Here is a 20959-nt window from a genome sequence, read left to right on the forward strand (position 1 = left end):
TGTGAGAACGACGTTTAAATTCCATACAGGTGAAGGTGGTACTCAGGGAGGAATTATTCTTTTAAGGCCTTCCATAAAGGCTTTAATGGCAGGCACTCTGAACAGAGATAGATGTTGTCTGTTTTGCAGATATACTGCTATTGCAGCAAGATGTAGTCTAATAGACGTATAGGCTAAGTTACATCTTTGAAGATGCAGTAAGTAACCTATGATGTGTTGAATAGCCACATCTAAGGGATTAATGTCGTTGTTATGACAATAAATTACAAATCGTTTCCACTTGGCTGCAGAACATGCCCTAGTGGTAGGACGTCTAGCTTATTTAAGGACATTCATGCAGTCTGGAGGAAGGTTCAGATATTCAAATTCGAGGACTGCAGGAGCCAGATCGCAAGGTTGAGCTGAGCTGGGTCCGGGTGTCTGATCTCTCCACGGTTCTGTGTTAAGAGGTGTGGAGAAAGGCGCAGTATTTGGTGTGGTACCACAGACAGTTGTAGCAGTGTGGTGTATCACGGTTGTCTGGTCCACGTTGGAGCAACTAGGATGAGGGTTAGAGAATGCTGCTGTAGTTTGCGTACTACTAGTGGCATGAGTAGTAGAGGTGGAAAAGCGTACGCAAATCTGTTTGACCAATTCATCCATATCGCATTGCCTTTGGACAGTGGGTGTGGATATCTGGTGGCTATGCTTGGGCATTTTGCGTTTTCGTGGGTGGCAAAGGGGTCTATCTGAGGTGTCCCCACCTCTGAAAGAATGGCTGAAGAACTTGCGTATGAAGTTCCCACTCGTGGGTCTGTTGTGTTTGACGACTTAACAAATCCGCTATAGTATTTCGTACTCCTGGGACATGTTGGGCTAGAAGGAATATGTTCTGAGGTATGTCACACCTCCATATTTCTTGTGCTAGTTGAGATAGATGCAGGGAGTGCGTGCCTCCTTGCTTTTGTATGTAATACATTGCTGTCATGTTGTCCGTGCGGACTAACACAGCTTTGCTAGTAACTCCAGTTGATTGTTGTGGAGTAACTTTTTTTGCGGTGTCCACCTGCCTTGAATGGTATGTTGCAGTAGGTGAGCTCCCCAGCCGTAGAGCGATGCGCCCGCAGTCAAGATTATTTGGAGAACTGGCTCTAGGAACGGTCGTCCCTTGGAAAGGTTCTTGGTGTTCCACCACTGCAGAGAGCGATGAGTTCGACCGTCTACCAACACTAGGTCTGTTAAGTGACCTTGAGCCTGGTTCCATTGACGTGATAAGCACTCTTGTAGCGGACACATTTAAAGTCTTGCATGGGGCACTATGAAGATGCAAGAGGCCATCATCCCTATGAGTTGCATGAACACTCGTGCTGGGAGGGAGTGTTGTAGCTGAAACTTTGCTAGGAGAGTTTGCATGCTGGCTATCCTTGCTGGGGTGGGATAAGCTAGCGCAGCTGAGGTGTTTATCGTGGCAGCTAGGTACTGTTGTACTTTGGATGGCTGTAGATGAGACCTGGTGTGGTTTATTGTGAACCCCAAGTCGTGGAGCAGGTGGATGGTGGTATGAGTGTGTTTTACGCATTGATTGTGTGAGCTGGCTTTTATGAGCCAGTCGTCGAGGTATGGGAAGACCTGGATGTGCTGTCTTCGGAGATGCGCTGCCACCACTGCCAAGCACTTGGTGAAGACCCTTGGTGCTGTTGTGACTCTGAATGGGAGTACTTTGAACTGGTAGTGCTGCCCGTCTATTACAAACCTGAGATACTTCCTGTGAGCTTTGTGAATGGGAATGTGGAAGTATGCGTCCTTGAGGTCTAGAGTAGCCAGGAAGTCGTTTTGTGACAAGAGAGGAAGGACTTGCTGGAGTGTGACCATGTGAAAATGGTCTGACTGTGTATATATGTTTAGCGGTCTGAGGTCTAGAATAGGCCTTAGAGAGACGTCCTTCTTTGGGATTAGAAAATATAGAGAGTAAACCCCCTTGTATTGCTGGTGCAGAGGAACTAGTTCTATTGCACTTTTTTCTAGCAGAGATACCTCTTCTTGCTTTAACAGTGACAGATGTTCTTGTGACATTGGACGCTGTTTGGGTGGTATGTTTGGGGGGGGTAGATGGTAATTCTAGACAGAAACCTGAGTGAATATTTTGTTGCACCCACCTTTCTGATGTGATGTTGATCCATGCAGGCAGAAACTGTTGGAGTCTTGCCCCCACAGGAGTGGAATGTTGGGGGGAAGGGGAGGAAAGTCATTGGGTAGGGGTAGAGGCAGAGCGGGAGGTGTTGTTTTTGCCTCTGCCTTTGTTGTTGTTACCCCTGTACCCCCCTCTCTGGTAGCCGTTGGTGAATGTGGATTGGCCAGGGGTCTTGTAGGAAGAGGAGGAACTTTCTGAGGAGTAGCCTCTTGTGTTGCCTCTGTACGATGAGCGACGAAAAGAAAGTCTGGGAGCTTGCTGCTGCAAGGCTCCCATCGATTTTGCAGTGTCGGTGTCTTTCTTCATTTTTTCCAAAGACACGTCAACATTTGGGCCAAATAAATGTGTTTCATCAAATGGCTGATTAAGTATAGAGTTTTGCACCTCAGGTTTAAAACCTGAAATACATAGCCAGGCATGTCTGCATAGTAAGGTGCTGGTATTGATTGCCCTTGAGGCAGTATCTGCAGCGTCTAGGGCACAACGGATGGAAGTATTAGTGATATTTTTATCTTCCTGTATAAGTTAATTTCCCCTGTTTTTGTATTTGTCTGGTAGGTGCTACATTAGGGACTCTAGTTCGTCGTAATGTGCCCTGTCATAGCTTGCCAGCAAAGCTTGAGTGTTGGCAATGCACCAGATGTTAGCTGCTTGTGCCGCAGTTCTCTTGCCAGAAGTGTCAAGGAGTTTAGATTCTTTGTCTGGTGGTGAGGCTTCACCTGTTTGGGAATTAGCACGTTTACGTGCATTGGATACCACTAAAGAATCTAATTGTGCTGGGCCTTTAATATAAGCTGGGTCTGCAGGGGCAGGTTTATATTTTTTCTCAATGCGGGGATTGAGGACCCTAGCTCTAACGGAGTCTTTAAAGACCTCTGTTGCGTGCTTATTGACGCCCTTAAGCATTGGTAAGATGGCCATAAACCTTTGTGTGTTGTCAAAAGTGTCTAATAGGAAGTCTTCCTTCACTGCATCAGTGTGTAAGTCCACCCCATGATATTGTGCAGCTCTCTGGACTAGCAGGTTAGAACCTATGGTGTCCTCTGGTGGGGAAGGTCTGGAAGGATAGACATCATCCTGTGGGACGTAAGGCACATCAGGGGTGTTATAATCATCCCATGGATTAGGTGACTGAGGGGGACTACTAGTGTGTGGTGGGTAATGTGCACCCCCACCTTCATAATCAGAGTCTGTGAGTACATCATCGTCTGAGTTAGGAGATGGTGTAGGTGAATGCTGTGGTGGAGGAGGTGTATGAGTAGGAACAGTATGGGGAGGTGGAGGAGAAGGGACCCTTAATGGAGAGGTTGCAATGTCTCTCTTCTTTGCAGGGGGAGGAGGTGCTGGCACCTCAAGTGGTCTCTTCTTGGAGCTGAGAGTCAATTGTCCAGTTTTGGGATCCTTTACAAGGGTTTTTTGTTATGGATCCGGTGTAAAAAGCTCTTGTGAGCCTGATAAATCCTTTGGTGTCTAAATTTTCGACTCCGTAGGTTTTTTAGGCATCGAGTTGGCAGTTGGCTTAGGAGTGTGCCCTTTCGAAGTGTCTTTTATGGGAACCTATTTTTTCGGTTCCGAGGGTTTTTTCGGCTCCGATGCGTGTGAGTGTGGAGCTTTGGTTGATTTTTTACTCTGCTCCAAGTGCGGTTTCGGTGTCGATGAACCGCTGACAGTCTTCGGCGCCGTATGCTTGAGTGTCGAAGCAACGGTCAAGGTGGAAGAGAAAGATGGCTTTTTCTTAGGTGTCGGTACTGGGTCGGCATCGGAAGTAGGCTGGCTCGAGCCCGAGCCACCTAAAGGCTTTATGGTCTTCTTTGCCGGGCCCGAAAGCGGGGCGTTAGAAGCAGTCTCTCGGTGTGCACCCGAGCCCGAAGGCGAGGGTGTGACCGAAGCCTTTTTAGATGGTGTCGAGGAAGGGGTGGGGTCGACGGTCTTACTTACGACCCGTTGAGCTGGCGTGACATCCTCGATGTCGGAGTCTTCGGCATCTGATGATCCGATACTCTCTTCGGCGTGCTGGTGTTCTGGCACGTTGACGCCCTCATCGAAGATGTCGTCGGGAATCGGAGCTGACGAGTGAGCCATAGTTCTTCGAGCCCGTCGTTCCCGGATCGTCTTCTTGGAGCGGAATGAGGCACACGCTGAACAGTCTTTGGCCTCGTGCTACGGTGAAAGGCACAGGTTGCACACCTCATGTAGGTCGGTGTGGGGAAACTTCGACCCACATTGAGGACATTTCTTGAATGGCGTCCTTTCCATGAGCCAGAAAGTGAGGCCTAGGTAGGCCGGAAGGCCTTTGTCGACGACCGAAATCGAAGACTTCGAAGTTAGTTGAGAATCGCGTGGTAGATCGCGATTGAGACAATACCGTCGAACTGGGTGAGGATTGCGCACCGAAGGATATTTGGTTCCAAACCGGAGCGCAGGAGATACATCCGAGCCCGATGACGGAAAAAAACAATCTGGGGATGGAGCCGATGCCCATGCGCAATGTGGTCCTAAGGAGGAGTCACCTATCTCGTGACTTTCAAAGAACTTTTCAGGACAACAACAAACTGCAAACATCCGGGCCCAACACTAGGTGGCGATCTATGCATAGTGTACAATCTGCAGCTCGTATGCCTCGAACATATTATTACGAATAATATATATACATATTCATTGGAAAAACAGAGTGAGATACAGACTTATGGTTCAGGCTTCAATGAAACAAACCACTGAAGTTAACCAGTTATTACTGGTGCACACAGCTCATGCCATAACTTGCGCAGACTGCCATGTTGTTAGTTTGTTTGCTCTTTAATTTCTTTCTGTAGGTTTTGCACATGGGTAATTTGATCATGGCGGTCTGTGCAAGGTAAGTTGTGTGTTATGTATGGGTTTTGATCATCAAACTAGCGAATTTCTGTGATTTGTCACATTTGAGCCAGATCCCAACTCCATTTTACACAGTTTTTTTCCAGTGATTTTGTTTTTTTATGCTGTAGTCAATTTCCAACCCCTGCTGCGCATAGCCTTTGGCTGTGCCCTGCGGGGGCTGGAAGCAAGGTTTGGCGTTCAGTGGTAATATGAATGATGTGTATTCCAGTGAAAGATAGGATCTTTGACTTGGAACAAACAGCAACTGAGAAAGGAAGGAGAAAAGGGTCAACCCACAATATCTTAGAAGCACAGCATGGCCGAAGGTCATTGAAAACAAACTGCCTGGTAACACAGGGCTGTGCACAGATTATGTGAATCAAAAACAGGAACCCTAAGAAAATTAAAGTGGGATAATCCAGTGAAACACATCCACCCACTAAACCCTCTATATAGCCTACTCAAAAATCGATTTTCTGATTAGTCATTAAGCACTACAGTATTAAAATACTATGCAAGTAACGCAAGCGTGTGATGAAAACATGTACCATTACCAGTCCAAAGCCTGGAAGCCTTTACCTGGAATCACCGTTAATCATGAAATCCTGCTGTTACGTCTTGAATAAATCGGACTAAAAGGGGTGATGCTCAAATGGGTTGCATCCTACCTCTCAGACAGATGGCAAGCAGTAAACTTACCACCTTTGAAATTAGTCTACAAAAGGATGGAGCATGGAGTTCCGCAAGGCGCCGCCTTGAGCCCTATCTTGTTTAACATGTATCCAAGGCCGCTGCCCATCCTGATTAAATCTTTTGGGATTAAGATTGTAAACTATGCAGACGACACCCAACTGATTATCTCATTAGATAAATCAGATACAAATCTGATAATTAACCTGCACACCCGCCTGAAAGAAATGGCACACTGGCTTGACCAAAACAAGCTGGGATAAGACAGAATTTCTCTGCTGCTCCGGAAGTTACACAAGAACAACTTCCATCCAATGTTTTTCCTTGGTCAATGAAATCAGCGCCAGAATAGACACACTCAGTACACAACCTAGGTGCCTATTTTGATGTGAGGCTCTCAATGGAAACACAGATAAATAAAACAGCATTGGTATGCTATGGTTTATTAAAAAGCCTAAAGAAAATTGTACTGCTGCTACCACAACCCTACAGGAGACTGGTGGTAAAGGCCTCCACAATGAACAGACTGGATTACTGCAATGCACTACTTTTACGTTGCCCTGACTATTTGCTCAAAAGACTCCAAAGGCTCGAGGTGCTGGCAGCTAAACTTGCACTCAACAAAGGGAGAAAGGACTCCGCAACTCAAGCACTGCAGGAACTGCTCTGGCTCGTGGTAAAGGAGTGGTGCACATTTAAGGCCCTATGCATACTTCAAAAGGCGCTACATGGTGCAGGACCCAGGGCCTTACAACACAAAGTTACGCCCTATAAACTAGCAAGAAGACTACGGTCATCAGATGCCCACCTGATAGCAGTGACCCCGTTCAAAATAACATGACCGGGTGGCACAGCTTTCGAAGTAAAAGTGGCACAACTATGAAAAAGCCTGCCACTACATATTAGGAATAACCCAAACCTATTAAGTTTAAAAAAGAAGCGTCTATTTCCAAGGTAGAAAGAGTACATTTTATATATGCAAACTACTAGCCTATACCTACTTCTAAAAGTCACCCCCTAAACACTGATAGCTCTGCAGCCCCAGGATGCCCGCTGGGTGATAGTTGCCCTTTAGAAATATTTGATAATAATAAAGCACCATGCATGCCCACCTGGAAAACACTGAACACATCTTGACACATCCACATTGCTTGATCTCCTAGGGGTTTTATGCACCTCTGCAAAGCCCGCAACATTATGCACTTTTCAAAGGTAGTTCTGCAAATGCATGGTTGGAATACTTGCATTCTCCATGAAACACAGGCATACAAATACTGCCCTTGGTAAAATGCAGATAGACAAAGGTGCCCAGTACCTGATCAGGAAATGCACAACAGGGTTCTTCGGGTAAAATCACAGTGCATATGCATTGGTTCTCTACTCTTCCGTGTACAAATATGTTGTGTTAAAACATGCGATATTTCAGAAGGCAATCTGACAACGTCACATCCCGAAAGGTCTTCCGAGGTGATCTGGCTTCCTAAACACTCAGAGGGACTCCAGGAGCGGACACTGGCTTCCTTCCTCAAGAAGCTCATACAACAAAGACCAAATGCCACACGCGGCGCATGGGATAGATTATAGTCTGGTGGGACTTGGGTAGGGTCCTAACACTTCTTTAAGTAATGCTGCCTGAGGGAGAGCATCCAAGTACAAACCTAAGAAAGATTATTAATGCATGTTTTATAGGGCCGTTAAAATGTGTTCACTATCATATCCATGATATAATGTGGCTATCCAGGATTACAGACATTATTGTAGGTTATATGTATAGAATATTTATGACCATGATAGTAGCTAACAATTAGATGTGTATTAAGTCAGAGTGCCCTTTGTGGTAATGTGATGAACAGCTCCTTAACGTTTTCCTAGGTACATCCCTATCAATCATTCCCAGTTATGATTTAAGGAGAAACGAAAAAAATATACATCTAAACGTATGCTTAAACAATTGATAACTGTATTTAGCACTAGAACAAAAACAATATTTGCCAATCAAGCATATCAAAAACATTGCTGCCTGTAGGAACGTTTCTATTATGTGTTACCAAGGCAGTAACAGTTTACCTAGGGATGCAGAATAGTGTTTATATAATTTAATAGAAATATATCCCACCATGTGACTGGGAGACGTAGTTTCACAAGAAACACTATAGGATTATTAGTTTGATTTAATTGTGTTTGAAATGGTTTTGATTTATTTTCCCATACATTAAATAAAGATGGGGTTCTAAGAACCTGCGGAGTCAAGGGATTCCTCCAAGATTCGCTCCTTCGCTGTTGAGGTACCACTAGATGCCAATTGCATTTATATTTGGTACGTTCTTACAGTACCCATCATATTGCATCAAATGTCGAAGTAGTGTGAAGAATTTGTTATTGTTACAGACTTTGTCCCAACCTGTTAACTGGTATCCTCTGCACTCAAGAGAGTAAAACTATGCATAAATATACCTTTGGGCCCATTGCGGTGTCTAGTGGATTTCTGGCAAGGCTGCCCCACGTTCCTAGCATAATTCTGGTGGCGGGTCTACCACCAGGAAGGAGACTTGGGGATCTCGAGGACCTACTCAGCTCTGCTAGTTCATAACTTGGAGTTAGTGATCCCTGATGTCACTTTCACACACAGCTTTAAAATCGTTGACCCACTGTCCATCGAGAAGCCTACCTGATGATAGAAGTCATCATCATCGAAAATTTCTTCATCCAAATCTTTTAGGTGAGCATTTGACTTTCCGTGAATCGGGGTCACCTTAAAGAGTAAAAGACACCTTCATAAAACACGGTTAATGATTTACAATGTACAGGGGCTATAAACATCCCACACTAAATGTATTTAATCACCCCTCAAACATTTAGTCCATCAATAGCCAAAGACTTTGCACTTAATAACTAAAACCAAGAAATGTGCTCACTGTAGTTAGGAACATTCTTTCTTGCTTTCTCACACTTACACACTGGTTGAAGAAACAACATTGTTCCTTAATTCATGGTGTAATTCCACCTACTCTTGAATGAATCAATGTATGGCACTTGAGAAGCGTGGCTGTGCTGGTATCCTGTATTCAAGCGCTACAAGGTTTGAAGGTAGCTAAACACAGGTGGAAGTTAGGGCACTTATATTGCACTGAGGCTAGATAAAGATGAACTGGGCAGGGTCTAGCCAACGTCACATACAGGCAAGCTGGTATCACATAGCCCCTTTAAGCACAGAGAGGGTCTGAGCAGATGGAAAATATTGAGTAGGCGGAGGATGCCTAGATTACTAAATATCCAGATGTAATATGCAAGTGGGCTGAGTGACATGTAACCGATTTAACCACAGCCTTAGACAATTTACACATGTCTTGGACAATGGGGCAGTCAGAAAGAGACCAAAGATGGTGTGCAACAGGATGGCTCAGAGAGTTAACCCTCAGTGTTGACATCAGATTTGACATGCACTCTACAAGACTGAATCCCAGCCAAGCCAACCTCACCATCCACTCTTCTGAGATCAGCACATTGAATTACATTAGAAGGAGTAGTTTCTGTCCTGTAACTCCAGTTCTGTAGTAGGGGTATCTCTGTTATAGTCATAATCTAGTGAATAGTCCCGCCCATGTGTGTGGACCCCGGAGCAATCAAAAATAATCTGTTAAGGTGTCGAAAAATGCATAACTGCACAGACACTTAAGAGAGAATTAAAGACAGATAATGCAGCCTATATCTAAAGGCTACACTGTCCAGTACTTCAACTAGAAATTCCACCAAAAATCCACAAACAGCAAAGCCTGTCCAGATTTCCCTTGCTTTAACAGCAAAAACCCTCTGGAATGATAGAGAGAAAGACCTGGACAGACAAGCCCCATAGGCTGCCATTATGTGGCTCAAAACAGGATACTGTGCCTTTAAGAGAACCTTCCAGAACTTCACAGTATCCCAGAATGCACTGCAGGTCCCTTTTACTTTCAGTTCTTTTTGAAGGCGTAACACGCCAGACCTGTAGCATTCCATACATGAATATCTCTCTCCACCGGGGAGGAGGGCGGGCGCTTATGACTATAACAGAGATACCCCTACTACAGAACTGGAGTTACAGGACAGAAACTACTCCTTCTGTAGTAGGGGATCTCTGTGTATAGTCATAATCTAGTGAATAGAATGGCAAGCCTATCCCCACACCAAAGCGGCGGCGGAGAAAAGAGAAATAACACCACTACTGTGCGAACAGATTTCGCAGCGAAGCCTGCCCAACCTGAGCGTCTGCCCTGGCATCAGTGTCCAGGCAGTAATGCTTAGCAAAGGTATGGACCGACTTCCAAGTGGCCGCCTTGCAGATTTCTGCAATCGGAACATTACGGAGCAAAGCAGTTGCGGCAGCTTTGCCCCTGGTGGAATGAGCCTTAGGTTTACCCCCTAAGGTCTTACCAGCTTTTTGGTAACACAACTGTATACAGGACACAATCCACCTAGAAATGGACTGTTTAGAGGTAGCAATACCTGTCCTGACTGATCCATAATTGACAAACAATTGGTCTGACCTACGAATATCCTTGGTTTTATCCAGATAAAATTTCAACACCCTCCTAACAGCCAGGGAATGCAGGGACCTTTCCGCTGGAGAGGAAGGATTCTGAAAAAACGTAGGTAAAGTTATGGTCTGGTTAACATGAAAGTCAGATATAACTTTAGGAAGAAATTTAGGGTGAGTACGCATAACAACTTTAGCAGCATGAAATACAGTATAAGGTTCTTGGCAACACAACGCCTGAATTTCACTCACCCTGCGGGCCGATGTAATGGCCACGAGGAACGCCGCCTTCCAGGATAGGTGCTGCAACGAAGCCTTATGAATAGGTTCAAAAGGCTCCTTCATCAATCTAGACAGCACCACATTCAATTCCCATGAAGGCGAAGGAAGCCGGACAGGAGGGAACACTTTCTTCAAGCCTTCCAAAAAGTCTTTCATCACAGGGATCTGAAAGAAGGAAGTCTGTGAAGGGCATTTCCTGTAGGCAGTCAAAGCAGCCAGATGAACCTTAATGGAATGGACATTAAGGCCAGACTGCGCCAGATGTAGAAGATATGGAAGGATGACATCTTCCTTGCATGTCGTCGGGTCATAGTTCTTAGACCTGCACCAGATGCAAAACCTCTTCCACTTGTAAGCATAAGAAGTCCTAGTGGAAGGTCGCTTAGCCTCCTTCAGTATGTCCATGCAATCTTCTGGTAGATTCAGATGGCCATATTGCACTATCTCAGGAGCCATGCCGCCAAACTCAAAGACGAGAGGTTGGGGTGCAACATCTGCCCCCCAAACTTCGTGAGAAGGTCCGGCCTGCACGGCAGCCGAATGTGAGGAAGGAGCGACCGGTGAAGCAGTTCCGTGAACCACCACTGTCTGGGCCATTCCGAGGCAATCAGGATCATCCGTGCCTTGGACTGGGACAGTTTGATGAGCACCGCCGGAATCAGGGGAATGGGTGGAAAAGCGTACAGAAAGCTGTTCGACCAGTTGATCCATATCGCATTCCCCAGCGTCCCTGGTTGGTAGTACCTGGAGGCGAAGTCTCGGCATTTGCTGTTTTCGGCGGTGGCGAACAGATCTACGTCTGAGTCCCCCACCTTGCGAAGACTTCTCCTAGTACTTCGTCGTTTATGACCCATTCTTGGTTTTCCTGGATCAGTCTGCTCAGTGCGTCTGCCTGAACATTCTGCACACCTGGTAGATGGGTGGCCGTTATCGTCAGTCCTCTGGCCAGAAGCCAGTGCCAGATCGCCTGCGCCTCCTGCGACAGAGTGCGCGATCTCGACCCCCCCTGCTTGTTGAGATAATACATCGTTGTCGTATTGTCTGTCTGAACAAGCAAAGAGTTGGGACGGAAGAAAGGCCTTCAGTGCCAAGTGAACAGCTCTGAGTTCCAGGAAATTGATGTGGTACGTGGACTCCATCTGGGACCACGTCCCTTGAATCTGTAGGTCTCCGGAGTGCGCCCCCAGCCGTGGAGAGACGTATCCGTCACAATAGTCTGCTTGGGAATGTCTTTGTGGAAGGGAATCCCTCTCAGGAGATTCTCCGCTGAACACCACCACTTCAGAGACTGAAGAGCATGCAGAGACCGTCGTATCTTGTCGTCCCAAGATCCTTTCCTCTGATCCCACTGATCCTCCAAGCACTCCTGCAATGGTCTCATGTGCAGCCGTGCGTGTGGAAGATACAAGAGGCCATCGACCCCAGTAGAGAAGACACCGTCCTCACTGTTGTAGATGGAGCGGTCATAAGAGCCTGAGCCTTCCGAAGGAGTGATAACCGTCTCTCCTCCGAAGGAGACACGCTTGCTGGCAGCGTATTGATGGAGGCTCCCAAGTACTGTATGCACTGGACCGGAGTCGGGACAGACTTGGACATGTTGATGTGCAACCCCAGCTTGTTCAAGAGAACGCACGTCTTCCGGAAGTGCGCTTGAGCTTCCGAGAAGGAGGAGGCCTTGATCAACCAATCGTCCAGGTACGGGTAGGCAAACACCCTGTTCTTCCTTAGGTGTGCGGCTACCACTGCCATGCACTTCGAGAATGTCCTGGGCGCAGACTTCAATCCGAATGGCAGTACTGTGTACTGATAATGATTGGAGCCGACTTGGAATCGCAGGAACTTCCTGTGTTTGTGTGCAATGGGCACATGGAAGTATGCATCCTGAAGATCTATGGCACACAGCCAGTCTCCCTGTTGCAGCTGAGGATAAATCTGATGCAACGACAGAATGCGAAACTTCTCTCTGCGAATCCACTTGTTTGCTTGTCGCAAATCCAGAATGGGCCTGAACTCGTTCTTGTCCTTCTTGCGGACCAGAAAGAACCGGGAGTACAGACCTCTTCCTCTTTGAGACAGAGGTACGTCTTCTATCGCCTTCTTCCTCAACAGGATATCGGCCTCCGCCTGGAGCTCGCGCAGCTGAAACTGCAAGCTGACTGGAGGGATAGATGGAGGCGGGCCGGTGAACCGAAGACTGTATCCATTGCAAACAATATTCAGCACCCACTTGTCCTGAGTAATTTTTCTCCACTCTGCCAGAAACAATTGGACGCTTCCCCCCACCGGAGCGGGAAACGGATGAAGGGGAAGTAACAGCTCAGGGTCGAGACCCGGCCACGCCCTTGTTCGCTGTAGAGGACTGCTGACCTCCTCTACCCTTCTGGCGTTTCTGGAAGGGCCTCCGGAACTGCTGCTGTTGTTGCTGCTGCTGTCCCGAAGCCTGTCCTTGCCCTCGGCCCTGCGCCCCGAACCGTCTCTGGAACAGGCGGTAGGCTTTCTTTTCTTTGGGCTTCTCCAAGCCCACAGCCGTCAAAGTCTCTGCCTCCGCCTTCATGCGGGCCATCTCATCATCCGCATGTTTTCCGAACAGGGTCTCCCCCGAGAAAGGCAGATTAGCCACTCGCTGCTGGGCCTCCGAGTGATGTGAGCCTGAGCCAAGCATGTCGTCGCTGGTTGATCCCATGACAGTAACCATGAGCCGCCAACAGGGAACCATCCGCAGCCGCGCTGATAACCTGGTTCGAAACCAGCATCCCTTCCTTTGGGATCTCTAGGAAATCCTCCCTCTCGTCTCGTGGCAGGAGTTCCGTGAACTGCTGGAGAGATTCCCACAGGGAACGATCGTACCGTCCCAGCAGAGCAGTATCGCTAGCGGTTTTCATGGCCGTAGCTGCTGTCCCACAAGCCTTCCTGCCATTAGAGTCGATCCATCGGCTCTCCTTATCCGGAGGCACGGTAGAAGACAGAGAGGTAGAATGTTGTTTTCTGGCTGCCGTCACTATAACTGAGTCCGGAACCGGGTCAGACCTTAGAAAAGCCGGGTCGGAATCCGGAGCCCTATATTTCTTCAGCAGACGGGATGGAGCAGCTCTCGTTACTGCAGGCGTAAGGAACAGCTCCTCCGCTGGCTCTACCAAGCCTGGCACGAGCGGCAGCAGAGGGCGAGACAAATGTTTCTTGTGAAGTGTCTCAAAGATCACGGACGTCGTAGGTGTGGGAGCCGTCACCGTGATTCCTAATTTCGCTGCACCCCTCAGGAGAACATCCTGGAACGTGCTGATGTCATCCACGGGAGACACCCTAGTCCCCGGGGAGTCTGACAAGGTCGGGGAGTAGGACCTCGTCCTGGAAGAGCCTGTGCGGGACCGTGATCCGCGCCTCCTGTGGCGCCGTCTGGACCTCGTCGAGGATCTGTGACGACTGCGCGACCTCCCTCTCCGTCCGGAGCGGGATCGCGACTTCCGTGGCTTCGGTCGCCCTGCCGGTTCCACCGGGACAGGAGACTGTGGCTTGGGTGGTCCCCTCGGCCGAGGGGTCCCCTTCGGAGGAGTCGGGTACCTGGGCAGGGAAACCGACCTCGGAGGAAGCGGTGGAGGCTTGTCAACCGGCAGCTGAGGTTGAGGCTGTGGCTGGGGCTGAGGTCGCGGTGGTAGAGGTGGAAGAGGCGGCGGGGTAGGGACCTGCGGAGGAAGCCCTCTCGGCAAAGGAGGCGGAGGAGGAGGCGTCACTGTCCCTGGCTTAGGAGGGGTATACACAAAGAAGTACACCGAGCCCGGTGACCCGCCCTCCTTATCAGGCTGGGAAGTGGGAGAGTCTCTCCTAGGCACTGGACGCCTGTCAGACTGACTCCTGGCGCCCAAACTCCTTCTGCGCCGTTCCTGCGTCGAAGAACGGCGAGCGTCGGCCCCTCGACGTCGAACTGCGCTTCCTCGACGGCGAACGGTTCCGCCTCGATGGCGATCTCCATCGCCTCGACGTCGATCCTCTTCGCCTCGACGGCTTCCTGTGCCTCGTCGACAATCTCTTCCTTGACGGCGATCTCTTGTGCCTCGACGGCGATCTCTTGCGCTTCGACGGTGATCGCCCCCTCGATGCCGAGGATCCCCTCGACGACGATCTTCTCCTTTTCGCCGACAGCGAACGGCGGTGTCACCACGACGGCGAGCGCCAACGCCGGGCCACCCGTCGACGTCGAGTCCTCGACGACGACGCCGACGACAAAACCGTCACCGGTGATGTCGACGGCGGTCTGTTCAGATCCCTCGACGTCGAACGTCGACGCCGCTTCGACCCAGAGCCCTGGGGAGACGGGGAGCAGACTGTAGTCATCCCTCTCGACGCCGTAGTCGGTGCAATCGACGCCGACGGAGAATGGGGACGCTTGCTGGACTTCCTGCCTCTGGGGAGCCCCCCAGAGGCCTCAGCATGGGCAGATGAAGCCCCTCCAGACCCACCTCGTGCTTGCAGTCTTCTCTCCTCCATGCCTTGGAGCCTGATCTTCTTTCTGTCTCTCAGGGTCCTGGTTGTAAATCCCTGGCAGATCTCTCACTCATCAGGGTTATGAGAGGAGGGAAGGCAGAGGATACACACTTCATGTGGGTCAGTCTTGGCCTTCTTCCTGGAACACTCCGGGCATTTGTCAAATAATGCATGCATATTCGACAAAAAGACTGCCCCAAAAGCACACCAAAGAAGAATTAACCAAAGTACTTTGAACAAAGTACCAAAAAACACGTGAAAAAGTGAGAAATCACAAAAATAAATCCCAATAGGGAGAGCTCAATGCTCCAGGGTCCTGCTAGCAGGAGCCGGAAAAAAGAACTGAAAGTAAAAGGGACCTGCAGTGCATTCTGGGATACTGTGAAGTTCTGGAAGGTTCTCTTAAAGGCACAGTATCCTGTTTTGAGCCACATAATGGCAGCCTATGGGGCTTGTCTGTCCAGGTGTTTCTCTCTATCATTCCAGAGGGTTTTTGCTGTTAAAGCAAGGGAAATCTGGACAGGCTTTGCTGTTTGTGGATTTTTGGTGGAATTTCTAGTTGAAGTACTGGACAGTGTAGCCCATGGGTACTCACAAACTTTCTCTCAGGGGCCAAATTTACAGTGTGGTTTGTGTCCGAGGGCCGCACCGGTGGGGGCGGGTTCAGTGGAGGAGGGGGCGGGGCTAGAGCAACAAAAAAAAACTGTGACCATGAGGTTGAACACAGGTCCCTGCAGCGGACGCCTTCGTCCACTGAGCCACCAGACCCGGCATACACACATCTCTCTCTCCCTCTCTCAACCTCTCTCTCTCTCTCTCTCTCTCTCTCTCCCTCTCTCCCTCATTCTCTCCCTATTTCTCCCTCTGTCTCACTCAGACTGTCTCACTCCCTCTCACTCCCTTCTTTCTCTCCCTGACTCCCTCTTTCTCACTCACTCTGACTGTCTCACTCCCTCTCTCCCTTCCTGTCTCCCTCTCTCTCCTTCCCTCTCCCTCTCTCTCCTTCCCTCTCCCTCTCTCTTCTTCCCTCTCCCTCTCCGTCTCTCTCCTTCCCTCTCCCTCTCTCCCTTTCCCTCTCTGTCTCCCTCTCTCTCCTTCCCTCTCCCTCTGTCTCCCTCTCTCTCCTTCCCTCTCCCACTCTGTCACCCTCCTCACTCTGTCGCCCTCTTCACTGTCGCCCTCCTCCCTCCCTCTGTCACCCCCTCCCCCCTCCCTGTCTGTCACCCTCCTCCCTCCCTCTGTCTCCCTCCCTCTCTCTGTCTCCCTCCCTCTCCCTTTCTCTGTCTCCCTTCCTCTCCTTGTCTCCCTCCCTCTCCCTCTCTTTGTCTCCCTCTGTCTGTCTCCCTCTCTTTGTCTCCCTCTGTCTGTCTCCCTCTCTTTGTCTCCCTTCCTCTGTATCCCTCCTCTGCCTCCCTCCTCCCTCTGGCTGTCGCCCTCTCTCTGTCTCCCTCTGCCTCCCTCCTCCCTCTGTCTGTCTCCCTCCATCTGTCTCCCTCCCTCTGTCTCCCTCCCTCTCCCTTTCTCTGTCTCTCTGTCTCCCTCTGTCTGTCTCCCTTTCCCGCCCTCCCTCGCTCTCCCTCTGTCTGCCTCCCTTTTCCTCCCTCCTTTCCTTCCTTCCCTCGCTCTCCCTCTGTCTGCCTCCCCTTTCCCTCCCTCGCTCTCCCTCTGTCTGCCTCCCTTACTCTTCCTCCTCGCTCTCCCTCTCTCTGCCTCCCTTTCACTCCCTCCCTCCCTCTCCCTCTCTCTGCCTCCCTTTCCTTCCCTCCCTCCCTCGCTCTTCCTCCTTTTCCCTCCCTCCCTTCCTCTCCCTCTGTCTGCCTCCCTTTTCCTCCCTCCTTTTCTTCCTTTCCTCGCTCTCCCTCTGTCTGCCTCCTTTTCCCTCCCTCCATCGCTCTCCCTCTGTCTGCCACCCTTTTCCTCCCTCCTTTTCTTCCTTCCCTCGCTCTCCCTCTGTCTGCCTCCCTTTCCCTCCCTCCCTTTCCCTCCCTCCTTTTCTTCCTTCCCTCGCTCTCCCTGTCTGCCTCCCTTTCCCTCCCTCCCTCGCTTTCCCTCTGTCTGACTCCCTTTCCCTCCCTCCCTCGCTCTCCCTCTCTCTGCCTCCCTTTCCCTCCCTCCCTCCCTCGCTCTCCCTCTCTCTGCCTCCCTTTCTCTCCCTCCCTCGCTCACCCTCCCTCTCCCTCCTTTTCCCTCCCTCGCTCTCCCTCTGTCTGACTCCCTTTCCCTCCCTCCCTCTCCCTCCTTTTCCCTCCCTGCTCCCTCCCTTGCTCTCCCTCTATCTCCCTCCCTTTCTCTCACTCCCTCTGTCTTCCACGCTCTACCTCCCTCTGTCACCTCTTCATCTCTCCCTGCCTGTCTGTGCCCGGGCTGAGACAGCTTCAGGGCACACACACACACAGCAGCACGAGCACTTAACAGGTCTTTAAAAGACCATTTGTATGTTAATGAGGCTTTTGTCTTTCACCTCTTAGCGCCCCTGCCCCTGCAGCTCCACTCTGACTATCACGGAATGCCCGGGCCCCTACAGAGCAGCAGAGTCTCGGCCCCCAGTGTTTGCAGACACTGTATTCTTTTTTTTTTTTAACACGGGTAAATTATCTGCAAGGTCCGCGGGCCGCCAGGGAAGGCTTGCCGGGCTGCTGACGGCCCGCGGGCCGTACTATGAGTACCCATGGTGTAGCCTGTGGATATAGGCTGCATTATCTGTCTTTAATTCTCTCTTAAGTGTCTGTGCAGTTCTGCATTTTTCAACACCTTAAGAGATTATTTTTCATTGCTCCGGGGTCCACGCACATGGGCGGGACTATTCACTAGATTATGACTATACACAGAGATCCCCTACTACAGAACCGGGGGATAGTTACTACATTATTCCTGGTGACCAGAAAGTGCAGAAGTGTGGTATGAAGCCCAATCATATATTTTTTTATAATACTGAACATGAGAAGGCTGTTTCTCCTGATTCACCCACAAGAACTTGAGGTAGATTGCACTGTGATTTTTCTATGGATACGGCATGGTCAATGAGGAAGACATCGTGAAACATCCACAGCAAAGAACTTCAAGAAAATCAGGTTAAGAAAAAAAATGCTCAAATATTTTTCACCCCTTAGTGATACCATGTACGAGTTATAAAGTCCCTTGTACCAGTCCAATTCCCACTCTGGTCTCAAATCTGAGACATGGCACTAGGACATTGAAATAGTTGGGGTTTTACACCCGATGCTGCCTCTGGAGATGCCAACAGCAGAAAGTGTCATCACTATTCAAGCAAGGTAGTGTTGTATCAATATATGTGCCCATCAAGGAATTTCCCTCCAATCATAACAATAAACAAGCAAGACTTACCTCCTCTCCTGGCACAGACTCTGGCATGGGAGCGGAGTCCTGCTCGGGTTTCCCCAACACTCGATAGACGGAACGCTTTGTTTGAGTACGCCGCAGAAGTCTTTCTTTATCCATCATAACTTGGTCAATTTGGGTCAGGATGGAGCGTTCAAAGGCACTGAAACCCTGCAATAACACTAGCTGTGGTCAGGCACCATGGACCAGTGAGGCACTCATTCTACACAGTGCAAAAATATACCAGAAGACACAACAATAGCCATGTACCATGCTAAAAACACCCCACATGTACACATTATAGAGTCCAGCAATTATTATACAACATGAGATCATACGGCAGCCATGCAGCACTCAGGACATACTCCTGGGCTCTTGGACAGCAACTGCCCACCTGGTGACAGAGCAGCCTTCACACGCCATGGTTCACACGTCAGCAGTAGTATGCAACGAGATCCTAGAGTTGTCCTTACAATCAATGTGACTGTTGAAAGCCTTTTACAACTCAGAACTATGGAGGAGACATCATGCAGCACATAAAACTGATGAAATCATCACACATTGTAATGTGGCTCTTGGCCAGTGCACAACCACTAATCCATATCTTGAGACATTGCAGCAATAATTAGGTTATACAAGGTAGCCCAATGCTGCAGTAGTTATATGCCACAATACCATGCCAACACTAATGTACAACAAATAAACGAACCAAACATAACTTTTAAAAAACATTCATGCTATTTAGATTCATATGCATTTATTTACAGAAATACACAAACCGTCCTCGATTTCCGCGTCGGTTTGTGTTAAAAATATATGCTAAACCATAAATTCATGTATGGATGGAGGTAGGTCTGGGAAAGCCCCACACAAAACGTCGCCACAAAAGTAGGGTGACCAACCGTCCGTAAATTTCACGGACAGTCCGTAATTTTGGCCGTCTGTCCGTTGTCCGTGAAGGATTCTTTAACGGGCGCCATTTGTCCGTCATTTTAGCCGGGCACCGGTCGCCTCACCCTAAAGCCGGCACAGCTTGTCCCCCACCTCCCTTCTTGACTCTGATGCTGTTTCCAGAGCTCAGATACCCATCAGCATTGGAGAGGCACAGCGGGATGGCAGCCCTCACACCTCCAGCCCTTGATGAGCTGTTAAGAGGTGCTCGAAGGTGACTGAGAGGAGGGGCTGCAGGTTCAGGAGCAGGGGCATCTATTCAGATGCAAACAGCCCTGAATGGTCACGTCTCTGCAGTTTAGAAGGGGGCTCACACATTCCATATCTACCCAGGGCCCCAAACATCCTAGACTCCGCCAGATTACACAGATTACACAGGCAGCCCGTGGTTCTCTTCACCGAGCTTAATTACTGTCACTAAATTGTAAGTAAACCTCCATTCTTCAAACATGCAGTCTATAATGTAATAAAATAAAGAAAAGGCACAATCGCACCCACACTGATTAACAAAGTATGGAGGACAATCAGTTCTCTTAGAGTATCTCCTGTAAGTACTGTACATCACAGTGGGGGATGACATTTTGGAAAGAGAGTCAGTCTTCGTTGTCTTGTGCAGGAGGGGGCGAGGAGCCCAAGATGATACTAGAATACTGCATGCCCACCCCTGTGCCCACCCTGGTGGATCCTGTACCCCCTTCTGTGATGGCTCCTGTCCCCCTCCCCCCGCCTGTGATGGCTCCTGTCCCCCCTGTGGTGGTTCCTGCCCCCCCCCCCCCGCCTGTGATGTCTCCTGTACCCCCCTCTGTTGGATCCTGTCTCCGCCCTGGGTGGCTTCTGTCCCAGTCCTGGAATGGCTCCTGCAGGGAGGGTGAAGTTCTTGATGGGCCTCTTCTCAAAAGGGCTCAGCTCAAAATTAATATGGAAAGGTGGGTGAGTAAGTACGTGAAGGGATGGGTGGATGGCTGGATGAATTAGTGAAAGGGTAAATGGATGAATGAAAGAGTGAATAAATGGATAATGAGAGAGGATGGATGGATTGATGAGTGAGGGGAAGGATGGATGAGAGAAAATGTAAATAGCTGGATGTATGGGTGGAAGAGTAGCTGGATGACGGATGAGGGGAAGGATGGATGGATGAGGGGAAGGATGGATGGATGAGGGGAAGGATGGATGGATGGAGGGGAAGGATAGGTGGATGAGGGGAAGGATAAATGGATGGGAAGGATGGATGGATGAGGGGAAGGATGGATGATGGATAAAAGGAAGGATGGATGAGGGGAAGGATGGATGGATGAGGGGAAGGATGGATGATGGATGAGGGGAAGGATGGATGATGGATGAGGGGAAGGATGGATGATGGATGAAAGGAAGGATAGATGAGGGGAAGGATGGATGATGGATGAAGGGAAGGATGGATGATGGATGAAAGGAAGGATGGATGAGGGGAAGGATGGATGAATGAGGGGAAGGATGGATGGATGAGGGGAAGAAAGGATGGATGGATGAGGGGAAGGATGGATGAGGGGAAGGATGGATGATGAGGGGATGGATGGAGGGGAAGGATGGATGGATGGGTGAAAGGATGGATGGATGATGAGGGGAAGGATGGATGGATGATGAGGGGGAGGATGGATGGATTGATGGATGATGAGGGGGAGGATGGATGGATGATGAGGGGG

At 49.4% G+C, this 20959-nt stretch overlaps 1 protein-coding gene across 1 annotated transcript in view; it reads right to left on the bottom strand.

The window, feature by feature from the left end:
- AATF (apoptosis antagonizing transcription factor) overlaps positions 1-20959 on the bottom strand; it is a 509083-nt gene that overhangs the window by 215424 nt on the left and 272700 nt on the right. Inside the window, exons 7-8 of the mRNA XM_078683573.1 lie at positions 18336-18500; positions 8385-8468 (exon numbers count right to left, since the gene is read on the bottom strand). Of these exons, the coding sequence (XP_078539699.1) occupies positions 8385-8468; positions 18336-18500 (249 nt within the window). The remainder of the gene's footprint in view (positions 1-8384; positions 8469-18335; positions 18501-20959) is intronic.

This window comes from Lissotriton helveticus, chromosome 3_1, assembly GCF_964261635.1.
Source record: "Lissotriton helveticus chromosome 3_1, aLisHel1.1, whole genome shotgun sequence".
Taxonomy (NCBI): domain Eukaryota; kingdom Metazoa; phylum Chordata; class Amphibia; order Caudata; family Salamandridae; genus Lissotriton; species Lissotriton helveticus.